This window comes from Citrus sinensis, chromosome 2 (assembly GCF_022201045.2).
Source record: "Citrus sinensis cultivar Valencia sweet orange chromosome 2, DVS_A1.0, whole genome shotgun sequence".
Taxonomy (NCBI): domain Eukaryota; kingdom Viridiplantae; phylum Streptophyta; class Magnoliopsida; order Sapindales; family Rutaceae; genus Citrus; species Citrus sinensis.
Genome location: NC_068557.1, coordinates 25,526,015 through 25,542,311, shown reverse-complemented (window position 1 = coordinate 25,542,311; position 16,297 = coordinate 25,526,015). Strand labels below are relative to the sequence as shown.

At 36.6% G+C, this 16,297-nt stretch overlaps 2 protein-coding genes across 4 annotated transcripts; one reads left to right on the top strand and one right to left on the bottom strand.

The window, feature by feature from the left end:
* Positions 1 to 2,197: 2,197 nt before the first annotated feature.
* On the top strand, positions 2,198 to 5,515 carry LOC102625966 (LEAF RUST 10 DISEASE-RESISTANCE LOCUS RECEPTOR-LIKE PROTEIN KINASE-like 2.1). Its single transcript, XM_006468666.4, has 3 exons — positions 2,198 to 3,583; positions 4,042 to 4,073; positions 4,217 to 5,515. The coding sequence occupies exons 1-3, from the start codon at positions 2,769 to 2,771 to the stop codon at positions 5,380 to 5,382; spliced, it is 2,013 nt and encodes a 670-aa protein (XP_006468729.1). The 5' UTR covers positions 2,198 to 2,768; the 3' UTR covers positions 5,383 to 5,515.
* Positions 5,516 to 6,024: 509 nt separating this feature from the next.
* Positions 6,025 to 15,651, bottom strand: LOC102626254 (zinc finger protein BRUTUS-like). 3 transcript variants are annotated; one of them, XM_006468667.4, is made up of 13 exons: positions 15,087 to 15,651; positions 13,280 to 13,489; positions 11,874 to 12,394; positions 11,182 to 11,407; positions 10,827 to 10,995; positions 9,458 to 10,705; positions 9,128 to 9,299; positions 8,807 to 9,028; positions 8,592 to 8,729; positions 7,821 to 8,055; positions 7,647 to 7,706; positions 6,449 to 6,520; positions 6,025 to 6,369 (listed from the first exon to the last, which is right to left on the bottom strand). In XM_006468667.4, the coding sequence occupies exons 1-13, from the start codon at positions 15,387 to 15,389 to the stop codon at positions 6,226 to 6,228; spliced, it is 3,720 nt and encodes a 1,239-aa protein (XP_006468730.1). In that variant the 5' UTR covers positions 15,390 to 15,651; the 3' UTR covers positions 6,025 to 6,225. The 3 variants fall into 3 exon arrangements, with proteins under 3 accessions (XP_006468730.1, XP_015382781.1, XP_024950374.1); XM_015527295.3 differs by having other exon boundaries at positions 6,222 to 6,369; positions 6,449 to 6,551; XM_025094606.2 differs by lacking the exons at positions 6,025 to 6,369; positions 6,449 to 6,520 and adding an exon at positions 6,567 to 6,809.
* Between the last annotated feature and the right edge of the window lie 646 nt (positions 15,652 to 16,297).

The following is a 16,297-nucleotide window of genomic DNA, read 5'->3' as shown; positions in this document are numbered from 1 at the left end:
CTTTACAGTTTACAAATTGAAATTTTACGAACCTTTTGGTTCACTTTTATTTTAAAAAGGAATATTATTTATTTAGTTTTATTTATCTATTCTGTTTCCTAAATAAAAGAAAATTTCGAACAGAATCTCAAAGTGTCCTGAAGTGAACTGTACACGTCAGTTAAACTCATAAGTTTCCTGCATGTCCGAATAGCAATGAGTTGGTTAAATAGATAATATGCACTAAAATTACAATTTTATTTTATTTTTTTTATGTGTACCAAATTTATTTCAGATAAATAAAATAAGATAATTTGAATTTATGTTTATATTTTTAAAAAAAAGAAGAAAAAATAGCAACATATTTTAGTAAACACCTTGATTTTACCAGCTACGATGATTTCAAACTGTGTCTTCAATTAATTAGACAAACAAATACGTATTACTAGGTGACACTTAAGTAGGCCAGCCCCGAATACATAGTGGAACAATAAAACAAATGGGTTATTTTTAGAGACCTCCCCTGAGGTTTGGTGTATTGACAGTCTAATAGAAAGTATTCACGTAATTACAGGGACCTCCCCTGACGTTACTACATGGCTAACTTGACTGTTAGTGGACTGATGAAAAGCCAAAACTGCCCTTGGCCTCAAAAATGCTTTGGCAGTTAACAATTTCTTTAATGATAGTAATTACAGTTTGGCGTTAAACATCACACTAAAACACTAAAAAGTCTAAACTGACCATTTAAAACAAATCATTGACATTACATAATATTAAAAAAAAGGAGAAAAATATAAATTGAGAAAATCAACAAAGCTATCAATGTAGTGAATATTTGCAGCAACATTGGCTGTAAATACAGCCATTGTCAAGTTAAAATCACCATTACAACCATTGCTTCTTTAGCTTTCATCTCACAATTTCTTCCTTCATTATTCAACATCTCAAAAGCTCAATAATTAGTAAGCTGCTTCAATAAAACAATAAACAAACCATAATTCACTTTTCAATGCATTCAAAATACACAACCAATATTCCTTAGCCATTTAAATTGAAGCCAAAGAAGAAAAAAAAAATCTTCCTTTGTTATTCCAAGTTTCACGCCACTAGCCATATGAAGAAGGCAGACTAGAGCGTAAGAAAATGCTACTACCACAGCAAAAGTCTAGATCAATTGGGTAATGATACCTGCCATGCCAATTTCAAGGCAAGCAAAAATCAATTATCATCCCCATACCAAAATACAGCAAACCTACCTTTTAAATTTAAATAATAAATAAATAAATCAAAGATTTCAACTCATTTAAGTTTGAAATCAATTAAAATAACCAAAAAGAAATAATTTCTTTTTCGTCCAACATAACTTATCCAGCAACTTCTTCAACACATATTTTCATTCTTAATCATCACAACAATTAAAAAAGAAAAACAATGAGCCCATGTGACTGATCTTGCCATAATGTACTCCTACCAGCAACCGAAGTCGAGCATACATACGATGATCTTCGTGCGTGAATAGCCGGGAGGATAGAAAGGGCGGTAGATGATAATGAAAAAGATGCGATCGAGGTTGCGGTAGAAATTTCGACTCTCCGATTAGACCCAAAGCTTGTTCAAAAGGGTCTCCTTTTCCTCCGTTGAGATCAAATCCCTACCGCCGAGCTGCCAACAACTAACAAGGGTCACTACGGATAGCTAACAGCTGCTTTGCTACTACTGGCTCACTCTGAACGAGATTCTGATCCCCTTTCTCATGAGCAAAGCCTTCGATTCCTTCACGTAGGGCGGGACGGATTGGTTCAAAACTCAAAAGCTTCTCCAGAGCTTTTCAACCTTGAAAATGGTTGTGGGTTTCGTTTAATGAGAGAGAAAATAGCGTTTTGGTTCTTTGATTTTTTTAATTTATGAAATCACTAATTTACCCTCATATACTAACATATACGAAAACGTGTACTAACGTTAGGGGAAGTCTCTGTAATTACACGAATACTTTCTATCAGACTGTCAATACACTATAGCTCAGGGGAGGTCCTTAAAAATAACCCTAAAACAAATATAAGTAACTGAGACAAGACCACTTATGATAGTACTCCTCCTTTCATTTGTGACTTTAAATGACAATATTATTCTATTTTACAGGACATCCATTTTGTAGGGAAGATTTTCTAACAACAAAACGAAAAATACACAGACGCAGTTGCTCTTCCGACTTGGTGGCAAAGAGACCGAGTCAAACACGGTACTTACCGTACTCTCCAGTTTACAAGTCGTCGCAAAAGCTGAAATATCACCTTTTTTTAAACGATACGATGAGCTTGCACATCATTAAGAGATAATGGAATGGTGGTGACCATTGATATTCCTGCTCCTTCCTCCATAATATCACTCTCAAAAAGAATTAGTACTCCTAAATGTTTTGGTTCTTAAATTGTCATCCCCAAATGGAACTATAAAAAGAATTAGTACTCCTCCTTTCATTGGTGACTTACTTTATAATGATAACATTATTCTATTTTACATCCATTTTGTCGGAAAGATTTTTTCTTAAATGTTTTGGTTAAAATAAGTTGTTGCATTACAGAGTTTTTTTTTTTTTGGTTGAGAAGGCATTACAGAGTTTCAAACAACAAAACGAAAAATACACAGACGCAGTTGCTCTTCCAACTTGGTGGCAAAGAGACCGAGTCAAACACGGTACTTTCCAGTTTACAAGTCGTCGCAAAAGCTGGAATATCACCTTTTTTTAAACGATACGATGAGCTTGCAGATCATTAAGAGATAATGGTATGGTGGTGACCATTGATATTCCTGCTCCTTCCTCCATAATATCAGTCTCACTTATGATCATCGCCATGGGCATGGCTACCTTCCCGGACTTTATCCACTCTCAGAGTCAGAACGACACGTCGTACGAAGATTGCTCTCCATTCAAATGCGGAAACCTCACCTTCTCCTTCCCATTCTCGTCGTCTTCAACCTCTGGTTACTGTGGCCTCCCTAACTACCAAATCACCTGTGACTCTTCCTCTGTTCCCAAGCTCTTGCTCTCCGGCAGACTCTACCAAGTCAGAAACTTTTTCTCTTCTCAAGACGATCGTTTGATCACCGTCGTTGACACTCAACTCATCAAAGACTTGAGTTCTGGCTCATGTGAATCTCTCTACAATCTGTCTGTTGCCATTAATTCTTATTCTATAGGCTCTCTCACCCTTCCTTCAGGGAACCTTAACTTAACATTTTTCAAGTGCCCCCGTAGGTTATCTCTTTCTCAAAATTTCACTGATAAGGGTGTGAGCAATGTCAGTTGCAACGATGGGCATGTGCTGTATCTCTGGAGAAATAGAACTCAATCAGGCAGGCCTTCGTTCGATCCTGTTTCGGCACCAAGTGGATGTGACTCAGTGGTGGTGCCTGTGTCTAGCGTCACCTCTTTGTATCTGGGCGCTGATGTTTTTGACACTTTGAGACAAGGGTTTCCATTGGAGTGGCCTAAACTCGATGACTGTGAGAAGTGTCAGAATCGTAGTGGCCGCTGTGGATACAACGGAAGCTTGAAGAAAATTACTTGCTTTTGCAAGGGTGGCCGCTGTGACTCGGTCAAGTTAGTTTCTTCTTCATTTTTTTTTCCCCAATCTAGTTATGATATTAATTTCTTTTTTCTTATACCGTTATACGTTTACATTTTAATTATTATTTCAGAGAAATACTTCAAAGACAAAAGAATGATTAGACAACCTATGAAAATCATCTATGCCCATCACCTAATCCGAAAGAGATACGGAGATTATTTCAAAAGAATTTTAGCATATAGTTGCGTTCGATATGACTGTATTGCAAGTTTAGGGCTATGTAAACTCGAATCATGAGCAAACAAGCCCTCAATTGATGTTAATAAAAATATGTTGCTTCGTTTGGAATAGTTGTAAGCTGAATGGTAGCTGCCAACATTAATTAATTGCTTCCAACTACATCAGAGTCCAGAGATACCTTTGATGATTGTAAATACCTGTGATTAGATGAAAATTTCACTATTTTTTTTTTTCATTTTCAACATTGCAGGCGGAGGAAATCTAGACTGCCGCTCATTATAGGTAAAATTAAAAAATAAAATAAAAAGTTTGCAATCTGCAGAAGTAATCTGGTTTCATAATAAGTTGGAATTTGTTCATTTTAACTTCTCCGTTATGGTGTATTTGTTGAAACTTCTGATCACCAATCTTCAACTTGTTTAAAGGTGCTACAGCTGGAAGCTGTTCTATGGTGCTCGTTGCAGTTGCACTACTCGTTTTCAGAAAAAGAATCCCTTCATTCTTTAAGAAACCCTTTTCTGAAGAGCGTCAAAATATTGGAGATGGACTAAACGTCAAGCAGTTCATCAAAACATACAGATCAGCCTTGCTGTCCAATTATTCATACAATGATATAAAGAAGATGACCAATGGTTTCAAAGAAAAGTTAGGTACAGGAGGGTATGGTAATGTGTACAAGGGAAAGTTCCCCGACGGTCGTCTGGTTGCTGTTAAAGTGCTGGAGAAAACCAGCAACTTTAGTGACAACTTCATCAATGAAGTTGCCACCATTGGCAGGATTCACCATGTTAACATCATTCACTTACTGGGTTTCTGCTGCGATGGTTCAACGCGAGCTCTGATATATGAGTACATGCCCAATGGATCACTGGGGGATTTGTTGTCCAGAGAGAAGGAAAATCTTTCTCTGAAACCGGCAAGGCTGCTTGAAATTGCCCTCGGAGTTGCTCATGCAATAGAGTATTTGCACAATGGCTGTGAGCTACGGATCCTGCATCTCGACATAAAGCCACAAAATGTCTTGCTGGATCCTGATTTCACTCCCAAAGTTTCTGATTTTGGATTGGCGAAAGCTCACTCTCGAAACAGAAGCGTCGTCACCATGACAGGACCCAGAGGAACCATTGGTTACATTGCTCCTGAGATTTTCATGAGAAATCTGGGAAATCCGTCTGGTAAATCCGATGTTTATAGCTACGGAATGTTACTATTAGAGATGATTGAAGAGAAAAAACATCTGAGACCCACGGAGACAACGAGCGGTTCAAATACCACCGAAGCATACTTTCCAGATTGGATTTACGACAAGCTCATTCAGCCAGAAAAGGAAGATTTTGTGGAAGAAGAAGATGATTGCATAGCCAGAAAGATGATTATAGTTGGTTTATGGTGCATCCAGATAAATCCAAAAGATCGTCCTTCAATGACAAGAGTAGTTGAAATGCTATCATCAGCAAGTGCGGAAGCCATTGAGATGCCCCCCAAGCCCTTGTTCCCATCTCCTCCTCAGTTACAGACGCAAAACGAAATCATCTCCTTTGATAGCATTACTAGTGAATTGCCTCTTCAACATGATAGTCAAGAACTGTAATTGTAACACCAACTCTTATCCCTTGTTATTTCTTCAACTAAGATGACAGCGACTGCATTCACAATCACGACTAGGCAAGCTACCCTTGATAGCTCCAATTCAAATAACTTAAATCGTCAAAACAGAAGTAATAACTTACATCGTCAAAGCAACTGCTAGCCAACACTACGCCGCCAGATGCCCTAAATCATCCACTTCAAATGATGATTTTACAAATGTATAAAACAGGAAAGAGAATAGGAATTAAAAGCGTAATATCAAATCACATCATCAACAACTTTTAAGTGAATGGATTGTCCATCTGTAATTGGGAGTTTTTCTGCTGCTTGCTCCACATCAACTTGACTCAGAACTCAATGTGTATACATGAATACTACCTAGCATAAAAACTGACACATATGAAGCAATCGCACAACGAAGTTGGAAGTAGATTACTGAAAGTTACGGGCATGTTACCATCCTATAACTTAAGTATGCAGAATCAGATCAAGAACAAACTTGAGAGTTTGAGGATTAAAAAAAAAATGGCGAATTCAAAGTCTAAATATTAAGAAGAGTTTCATTTCTCTGATTCTAGAAAATTTCAATTTCACTATATATTTCTTTCACGAAATTATTTTTTTGGTAGCATTACCAGGAAACTAAGAATACCGAAATTTTCATTATAATATGAAGCTGAGGGGACAGATAACAAGTTCCAAGGTATACAATACTGAAAGAACAAAGATATAAATAATTGGGAAAATTGAATTGCCTAATGTAATGGAATGCGATTTACAAAGCCATGCAAATTGCCGTTATTGCTCTGACGTATTTACACACGTAAATGAACCAAAAGGATCCTCACGGATTTGAGGTTGAGCAGTAGGTGTTTGTCGACTCGACCTTAATTACCCTGGTATTATATGATCCACAGAACCCACATTTGTGGTACAGCCAGTGAAAGGGTGCGCTCCCCTTCTTATCACAGTCATTACAAAGTATTTCCTGGATGCCATAATCAAAGTTGCCGTTGTTATAAAAGCTTAAAAGAACCAAGTAGTTTAAAGATATGCAGAATCTTTACCTGGCAGCGATCCCTATATTCTTCTGGAAGTTGCTCAGAAGCCAAAAGTGCGTCCAGCATGCCAAAATAAACCTGAAAATAAGGAACAGAAACCTTCATATAACTAATGAAGGTTTTTTTTTTCCCAATAGGACCAAAAAGAAAAAAAAAAGAATAGTCAACACCAATTTGCAGGGTTTTTCTGTCCTCCTCCTCCCCTCTTTTTCTCTTTTTGTTAGGAAACAACAATTCCTCTTCTTTTTTATGCTCATCCAATTTTTCTCATGCAGAAGGAGTGTCTCAGTATTCTCCTCACCCAAGCGGTAAATTCTTGTTCTAAGCAAATAGCATTTTACTCAAATGGGATGGGTAAATGCAATACCTATGTTCAACCAAATCTAGTTAATAGCTATGAACACCTACAACAGGAGGAAGGAAATTGAAAAAAGAAAACCTTACGTTCGTTCAGCACTCTAGAAACATTGAATGATCGGCTCAAATATGTATTATGACCAAATTCTAATCCTCATTTTACAATAGTTAATACATCTATCTGGTACTTCAAGAACCCTAATCGTGAAATCGAACTAGGGGTTGGATGATCTAAATTTAGTTTATGATCACTGCATAGAATGGCAAGGCAATGAAAAAGTCCATCAAACGAGTATTTATCAATTGATGCTTTCACATGATGTTAATATCAACCCACAGGTTAGCAAACATTACTACATTCCAGAAAAATATTAAGTTGATCATCTTATGCAACATGTTTTTTAGCATATAAAACTGATTCAAAACCTTCATCTAGTATGTAATTTGGAAAACTATATGTACAGACTGATTCGTTGCAACAAGGAAAAATACATCAAGGTCTCTTATGCATAAATGTTATCTAAATGGTTAATTTCTTGGGGTTTCAGTTTCTCTACCACCAAATGCTAAAACACGCCTCACACAGAAAGTCATTCAACAGCCAGAGAAAAATAGATGATAGACAAAATCAATAAAGCAAAAAAAAAAAAAAAAGGAAAACCAGAAAAGCGCTCACTGCATTTTGGTCATCAAATGCCTTAAGTTGATACTTTTCAATTTCATTTCAGACAAAGAGGTTATACACTAGTTTAAGTGAAAAAATTGCCGCCTCAATTTGCCATATATAACAATTTATTTAAAGAATTCCCAACAGTACTACAGAAGTTGTTCTGAAGAGAGGACTTACTGCCATATCTCCCAAGGATTTGCTACAAATTGGACAGATGTAGTGACTGCAGGTGTATGCCTAAAAGAATAAGAGTGAAAGCATAAATTTAGTAATAAAGCATTCTGAAGAATGCTCTGTATATTAAGGCCACAAACATCCAAAAAAGAAAGCAAAACATAGAACCGAACAGACCTGAAAGCAATCTGAATGCATGAAGTGGCCACAGGGGAGTGCCCTAACAGTTGCACTTGATGTGAATAAAAAATCACAGCAAATGGGACAGTTTGTTTCTAGACCTTTCTCCCGGCACTTGTGGTCCACTAACTTCTTTGCCAGGCAGCAATTGCATGTCATGCAATGGAAAAAATCAACACCAAGGCCCCTCCCAACACGACATAAGTTGCAAAAAGGGCAATGATAAACAACCCTGAAATAGATGGGAGAAATTAGCATACTTCCAACTTGAGGAAACACTTTCATAGCAATTTCCGCATACATTCCAAGACAATTATCAACAAAAAGGAACTGGATTTTTAAACTATTAAGATTAGGTTGTCAGTTTCTTCCAAAGACAACAAAAGAGAAGGCCTGTGAGCTGAGACAGTCAAGTATGACTTCATAAATGCCTTCATGAACTGGAATTCTTTTATTTCTTTCAAGAGTTCTCACATGGTTTGAAGCAGTTCCAACAAAATATTGATTCTTTATGCAGCCTCTTGAAATAATTATAGGGAACTTAAACAAGCAATTAAGAGATACAGCACATTTAAAAACTTTGGAGCAACAAACAAATAATAGATATTGAAATACTTATCATCTCTTAAACGCACCGCCCACAGAGGTTTCATCTAAGAAATAGAGTATTTTGCCAAAGCTAAATCATATTGCACTCTCTATTAAACTCTCAGTTACCTAAACCTTCAAACACCAATAATTACAGTGACAGAAGAACAAGACTTCTACCTTTCATCGTCAAAAAATTTGCAGATGCCACAATAATACTTTGCCATTGAGAGCCCACTGCAGGACAGTGTTGTACAAACTGGCCCAACAGGCTGAACTTTCAGGCAACGCATGCACATCATTTCAGTAGTTGCCTTCCTGAAATTAAATAAACATACCATCAAGTATATAGAAGCCAACCAGAACTAAGCATGCAGCAAATGGCACACAATTACCTGTCCATTGAGTGGTCACTGACTTTATCATGGCAAAACCTGCACGTAAACAACTTGCCACAGCAAGCAGCACGAAGTTTGCAATTCCTCTTGTAATGCTCGCATCCAAAAACTTGTTTCTCGGCATCTCGAAATGATGGGGAGCATCCAAATAAATCTTCACCATTTGAAATTTCACTATCTCTTGCTTGAAGCGACTTCTGCTGAGAAGCAATCCAGCGGCTGACAGAATTTTAATAATGTCAGAGTAAGGAGAATGGAATAATTACTAATGCTGCAAGCATACTAAGGGATCACAAGAAAATAATAACAGGACAAAACCTGGTCATAAGATTTTGAATAAGATAAGCTTTTCTTCTGGGATCTAGAGTAGAATCTCGAGAAACTTTCCGTATCTCTGCTTCTAGTTCATTTTGATTCATGCGGAAAATATCATTCCAACCTGGCTTAAAAGTATGGTCGCTATGATCCAGACTTTCATGGACATCAGAGCCTAAAGAATGCAATAAACTTAACCTTAGAAAGAGATCCTCACAAAAGCAATCTTCATAATTTAACATCTCACAAGGCAACAATACAAAATATATTTGAATTTTGCATAAAATTGAGATAGAATAAAGCAGTGAAGTCACAAAAAAGAATTGCACGAACCTAGAGATATACAACTCTCTGATGTTGCCTTATGTGCAGCTGCTGCAGGTGCAGGAGGTCCTTCCCACCATTCATTAAGCCACTCACTGAACATCGTGTTCTTAGTTGCCTGCTTCCACGTGTCCATCATTGTATTCTGCTCCTCCTGGGTAAGAGCAGAAGTCACCCATGGAAGCATTGACTGAAGCACTTCTGCACCTGTAGTACCTATAATACGACCAACAATTTTGTCCTGTTCTTCCACAGAAAAATGTCTATCAAATAAAGGCCAGAGCTCAAGTTCTTCCCGAAAGACATGTTGATCCAGTGTTACTCTAATGGATTTACACATGCCCTGAAGTTCCGTGGCTTTCTCATTGTACTTTCTCACAGTTTCATTTTGGTCACAAGATTCTAAACTATTTCTAGTTAAATCACCAGTAAGATCGGTACTCAAGCATTCATGAAGTTCAGTAAGCTCAGAAAGAGCTGATGAAATATCTTCAAATAATTTCTCCTCCTGCTTATGGTCCAGAGTGTACGAGTGACTAACATTAGAAAGAGTCTCTTTGGACTCTAATGCTGGAAATACTATGTCATCCTCTGCATTACTGTGAGCTCTATATAAACCCCACAACAGCCGAAATCTACCAGTAAACTGCCTAAGAAAAGTCTCGTTGCAATCATTAAGTTTTCCAGATTCACCATCCAAATACTCCAAATCTTTACGGATGGCTTTATGAAACTTAAATATATTATCAATAGGTCGAGATGCGCATCCAATGTCAGCTGAACTTAAATCTGTTTCCCAATTAAAAAGACTGGAGTTGAGGGAAGGAGCAGAAGGACTGAAAGACAAGGATCGCAGAGATTTTGCAGCAGCAAGGGAACTTCCAAGATTACTGCTACTCACTCCTAAGCCAGGGACACAGCAAGATTGATTGCTGCGAGATGAACTAGGAGTATTTACCGATTTTGCACCAGAACAAGCATCACAATCTTCCAATAGCATTGAGTTTCCACGTTTGACTGGCCTTTTCTCATCATCTGCTTCATCTTCTTGAACCAGCATAAGCTTTTCATCAGCAGAGGACTTACAAGTGCAAGCACAGAATGGTTGTTTAATATCTTCTTTCAGTTCTTTGCTTGCGGCCAGGGTTTTTGCAGGACAACAGCCAATAGCACTTGAAGACAAACAGACATTCCTAGAATGACCTTTGCATGCCCAACCAGCAAAAAGTGTAATCAAGGCAGAATCTGATGCTGGAGCTGCATCAAATAACTCTGGAAGTTAGAAACTGACACAATATGAAACAAGAAGAACCCAGCAAAAAGGAATTTGAGATAAAAAAAAGTAATAGAAAATCAAGAGAAACAATCAGAACAGAACCTGCCATATAAATATTTTGAAGAAAAGACCTTGCTTCTTCTTCACTAAGGGATCCTACCAACCATGGTAAGACGCACTCAATCAATTTCAAAGGCATAACACATAGACTTTGGTACAGAAGTTCTCTCTGTCTTTTGGGACTAAAATGCCTTCGAGCAAGTGGAAGAACCTGCCAAAACACAGTAAACTAATTACACTGCTTAAATTGTAATTTTAAAAGTAATACATGTGATCAAAATGTAGGAGACATTACAGAGGCATTCCATTCATATAACTTAAGAAATTAAGAAAAAATTTATCAAGCACCACCACTTGTAGGAAGGCTGAGGTACTAGTTATAGAGCAAAATGCTCACCTGAACTTCCTCATTGCGAAAGTGCTTCTGTATGCTGGCCATTATTAGATCAGCCTGTGAACACAATTTTGTATAGAATTCAGCAGTAGATGAGTTGGCTCCGGCACTTTGAATACTTTCGATTAAGCATCTCAGCTTGTCAAATTGAATTTCTTCTTCTGCATGTTCCTGAGCAAAAGAGAGTTCTACATCTACAGCAGGGAATATAACTTTGTCCTCAGCAATACTGCAATCAGAGAAAAAGAAGAAATTTACTTCATAATACGTAAGCAGTCATAAGATAGAAGTATAATTATCATACGCTTCTCCTCTACCACTTATTATCCTTCCTCATCACAATATATTTATATTTACACACACACACAAAAATAAATAAATAAATAATAATAAAAATAAAATAAATAAATAAAACCTTTTAATAAAAGGAGGGGGAAAACAAGAGAAGATGAAGATCCAATGAGATATAGAAGGATTTAGTAACCAAAAGGATTTTTACGCAAAGCTTTATATACTTTGCAGAGTTGATAGGCACTCTTCTCATTCCTAGCTAAGTTAGAGATAGAATCATTCTACAACCAATTGTCCTTGATTACAGGAAAATTAGTTTCATACACTGCTTTGAAGCATAGAACTTGCAGCAACTTGTGAACGTGAAGATCAAAATACAAGAATCAAGAAGGAAACACACATACCTATGAAATATACAGACTTCCGCAATGAACTGCAGCCTCTTGTTGAATGCCGACAAGTCAGAAAAATCTCCAGAAAGTTGTATCTTTCTAGCTGCCTCAGCTATATCATTCAACTCTCTTTTTATGGCATTATGCCAAAGCATAATTTCATCTATAGGACAAGACATAGAAGAATCGGTAAGATCATAACTTAGCTCCACATATTTTCTTTTACTACTTCTGGAAGATTCACAAGCACAGGAGAACCATCTCTGACATCTGTGCTCCAGATTATCTTCACAACTTTTATCAGACACTTTGACTCCTTCCATCCAGGCAAAGATAACCTGCCGCAGAAGTTTCTCTTTTGGAATTATCTTGCACAAGCACTTGCGCATGTCCTGATGTTCATCGGATGATATAGAGGAGGAAAGCCATGGAAGAAACTCTGCCATCATGTTAACAGGAATGCTGCAAAGAAACTGCCACACCAATGATGCCTGCTCTTCAAATGAAAACTTCTCAATCAACAAGGGAAATACCTGCAAAATCCAATCAAAAAGCTGGTGAGACTCAAATACATTCTCAACTAAGCTTTATAGAACTGAATATACAACATGAGTCAGGAAAATTCAAGAAACTGAAATAACAAAGAAAAATATTGTACACTAATGGCAGATAGCATATCATCGATTGCTGACTCCACTGAGTAGTATCATTTCTCACCAAAAAGAATATTTAATACACACACACACACGTGAGTAAGTAAATCTAAGGTTCTCTATTTGCACCGTGGTGTCACAGAGCAATACCTTGAAAGACTAACCTACCAAACAACTTGTAAATAATGTCAGAGTCATGAACAATTTATAGAGTAAAGATTTTAGCTTTTACACTTTTATGGACTACTCCTAATGCTTGAACTCATGGTATTACTCATCAAAAAAAAAAAAATTATCCTCCCTTGCTATTTAATTTAGAGCTATGTCAGTCAGAATATACTATTTAATTTAAATTTTCTAAAAGCAAGCAGGTTTTCATCTTGAAGATATGAAGTATATCCAGATACTCCAGAAATCAGGTAAAACAATTGGCCAAACAGATCACAGGTATGACTTTATCCAAAAATCATTCGTTACAGAGGATGCCTAGCCTCAACTATTGCTACCTTGCTATCCCATGGTAGTGGGGCGTAGTAAAGGGAGCTTCTTTCAACTCAACAAAAGATATCATTTTATTAGCAATTCATCCAAAAAAGAGAAGACTAAAGTGGAAATAGTAGCATCGAGATGGATTATATTGTGGAATTCATATCCATAACCTCAGGATCCAACATTACCACTGCCATGCAAGTTCCTCAACCTTGTAATTACGTTTATATTCAGCAGATTCTAAGCTACCACCACGTGGAAAACTTAAATAAGTACCTGTTCTTCTTCCTTGGACATATGTTGGCTGATTGATGTCTGAAGGGCCCCTGTACAAGAGGCTAACTCCCTCCGATAACTTTCTTCATTTCGCATGCTGGAATTCAGCAACTCAAACAATTGATCAAAAAGAACACTCTCTCCCTCATGTTCAAGGGAATAAGTCCGTGCAATGTTCTTCACACGTCTGTCAAGAGCTGGAAAGATCACCTGCAATTTTTCAATAACACATTGTGACTGATTCTATCATTTGCATATTAATTTTGAAATAAACAAGGGAAAATAATACATCTTCTGTTATCTAATTTGAGGATTGGAACATCATAATAACAATCATTTGCTTCAAATGATCTGATCTGATACTGATAGTGGTAAAGACCCAGGTCTTTTGCCAAATACCTTGAGGAATATGCTTAAGACAGAGTTAATGTTTTGCACATTACATTCAGCCACTATTATCTTTATAGCGCATGAAAATAAGGAGGTGAGCTCAAATCAAACAAGGACACGAGATTATAAGAAGGAAAAATGAATAAAAAACATATATGGCATATTTACAACATTACGGAAATTTGATCTTGGTGTAATTAGTTGAATCATGTAGCAAGAACCACCACCTATAGAATCTCTTTATGGCAAACGTTTACGGAAAGAGATTCTAAATAAATTATGAATGAGAATGAGATCATTTAAGGCGAGATCAACTAGATTTTGAGAATTAAATGAATATAACTAGGAGAAACTTAAAGCATTAATTTCCTGATTTAGGTTTTGAAAGTACAAAGATAACATATTGTAGAAATTTAAAGGAAAAAACCACGTATATTAGTTACAATTTTTTCTTTCTTTGTTCAATTTTCTCTATTATTTTCCTTCAGTTTTATTTAATCAGAAGTATCTTGTAGCTGATAACAAGAAACCGGTTCGGCAAGATTTTCAGCCAAGATAAATATACAAAGTAAGCCCAGGAAACCATAAATTTGTAAAATTGTGGTGAGATTATATTTGCCACACTGGTCAGATTATATCTGGAAGTCCTAAATGACATCTCAAAAAACAAGCACTTTAGGATGAATCATATTGTCTGTGGCGCTTGGCTAGTGTTAGTTCATGCTCTCTCAAGTTGGCAGCAAATGCAAAACATACAAAAGCGTTATGTGAAGGTTCAATGTTGTAAAGTAAACCGTTAGGAAGCCGTTATAACATATATGAATATTCCACCTGCTTCTACTTCTAGAGTATAACAAATGGATACTACTGAATTATTAAGTTATAACCAATCCCATCAACACAAATCCGTACAAATGAAATTGGTCAGTCTGTGCCACTGCAAAATTATGAAAGCGTATCAGCTAATGTGTTTGGTAAAAACCCATTTTAACTTGAGGGATATTATTTGCCAACCAGCAACCACTGCTTATTAACAGCTTGTGATTCCAATCCAAAACAGCTCTTGATTAAAATCTGCAGCAACTCAATCCCAAGTATATCCTTAGCTTCTAATTCTAACTGGTAGTTTCCAATTTCCTACTTTTTATTGAGCAAACTCGACCAAGAAACTTTACACACCAGCTCCAGTGATGAACATTATATAGTCTCATCTCATGCAATCAACAAGCAGCTTGCAATTCATAAATCAATGTTTTAAATGATGAAAAAATTCCTCCCAAGTTAGCAAGACGAAAACGAGAGAAATGAAAAATGGAAATTATTCAACACAAAGGAAACCTACAAATAAAAATATAAAAAGAAAAATCTTAATTAATTCCGAAACTGTTGACCCACAAATTCAAATTAAACGACTTACCTCGTCCTCAGCATTGCAGTGGTGCTTATAAATAGCGCGAAAGAAGTGATACCGCTCCAGCAACTTATTAATATCGCCGCCGCCGCCTAAATTCGTCGCAAATGCCATGGCAGCGCGATGAAGGACATCGAGCTCCGACTTAATCGCTTTGTGGAAGAACAAGAAGATGAGAATAGGCGATTTCAACGCCGAGTGTTTCAAACAAGTTTTCGATTGCGTAGAAGCATCGATTGGATTCACCGGACCTGGCATTACCGCCACGCCGCCTCCGCATCCGCCTCCCTCCGCAAATGGCGCCGCCATTTTTATGAGATAAATAGTGAAGATCTGTTGATTGTGATTCAGAGGTTTAGGTCTTAGATTGAAATAAATAGTTTATTTCATTTCCATTATCTGAATAACGTGAAATTTAGTTTCAATTTAATTTCAACTTATTTGGATGTACGTGTGTGAAAATCCTCTCTTCTATTTGTCTTTCTCGTCCTCGGTTAGTAAAGGAGAAACGAGGAGGTAGAGCAACCAAAAAGTACAAAGAAAGACTCACTGAATACGGTAGAATAGATAAACAATGAAAGGATTCAGTTTTATAGGTGGTCCACGTGGCAACCATTGCACACAGGGTTCCCGAACGCTCTTTTTTTTTTAAAACAAAAAAAAAAAAAACAAATTATTGACAACATTTTTCGAATTCATCGAAATTTGGCTCATCCTTATAGTTCTATGGCATGAGAAAATGTATGCAATAAATATTAATTTAATTAGCCATCATGAAAATAAAATTCAATTTTTGTTTCTAAATGATTTCATAAGAATTTTCCGTTTTTAATATTTTAATTAAAAATTTCAATATCAGGTGAATGTATACTTAAACAAGAATTTTAATTAATAATAATTTTTTGTCGGTGCAAATTAGCTCATCCAATGGTTTTTTTTTTTTAGTAATAAGGGTGAAACTATACGAGCAATTTGATTTGATTTACAAGTTTGGAATGCGAAAAGAAATAATGTAATTTAAGCATGTTATTTACAGATTACAGTATCGTAATGTTGCAGCTTGCTCAAATATTATGCTATTAATATTAATGTAAATCAATTTCCATTTTGCACAAATTCAGAGGTAAAATGAGAGAAAGAGCTGGAGAGTGCCAGGTAAAGCGGAACGATGGCGGAGAGTCTTAAAAAAAATGTGACATGTGTGGCTGACACGTGAG

Bases quoted from the DNA above. Each gene is read 5' to 3' on its own strand.
- LOC102626254 (XM_006468667.4), bottom strand. From the start codon at position 15,389: ATGGCGGCGCCATTTGCGGAGGGAGGCGGATGCGGAGGCGGCGTGGCG. The intron at 12,395-13,279 runs GTACTTATTTAA...TGGATTTTGCAG, and splicing joins TGTCCAAGGAAGAAGAACAG to GTATTTCCCTTGTTGATTGA. The intron at 7,707-7,820 runs GTCTGTTCGGTT...TTATTCTTTTAG, and splicing joins TGCATTCAGATTGCTTTCAG to GCATACACCTGCAGTCACTA.
- LOC102625966 (XM_006468666.4), top strand. From the start codon at position 2,769: ATGGTGGTGACCATTGATATTCCTGCTCCTTCCTCCATAATATCAGTC. The intron at 3,584-4,041 runs GTTAGTTTCTTC...TCAACATTGCAG, and splicing joins GGCCGCTGTGACTCGGTCAA to GCGGAGGAAATCTAGACTGC. The intron at 4,074-4,216 runs GTAAAATTAAAA...ACTTGTTTAAAG, and splicing joins TAGACTGCCGCTCATTATAG to GTGCTACAGCTGGAAGCTGT.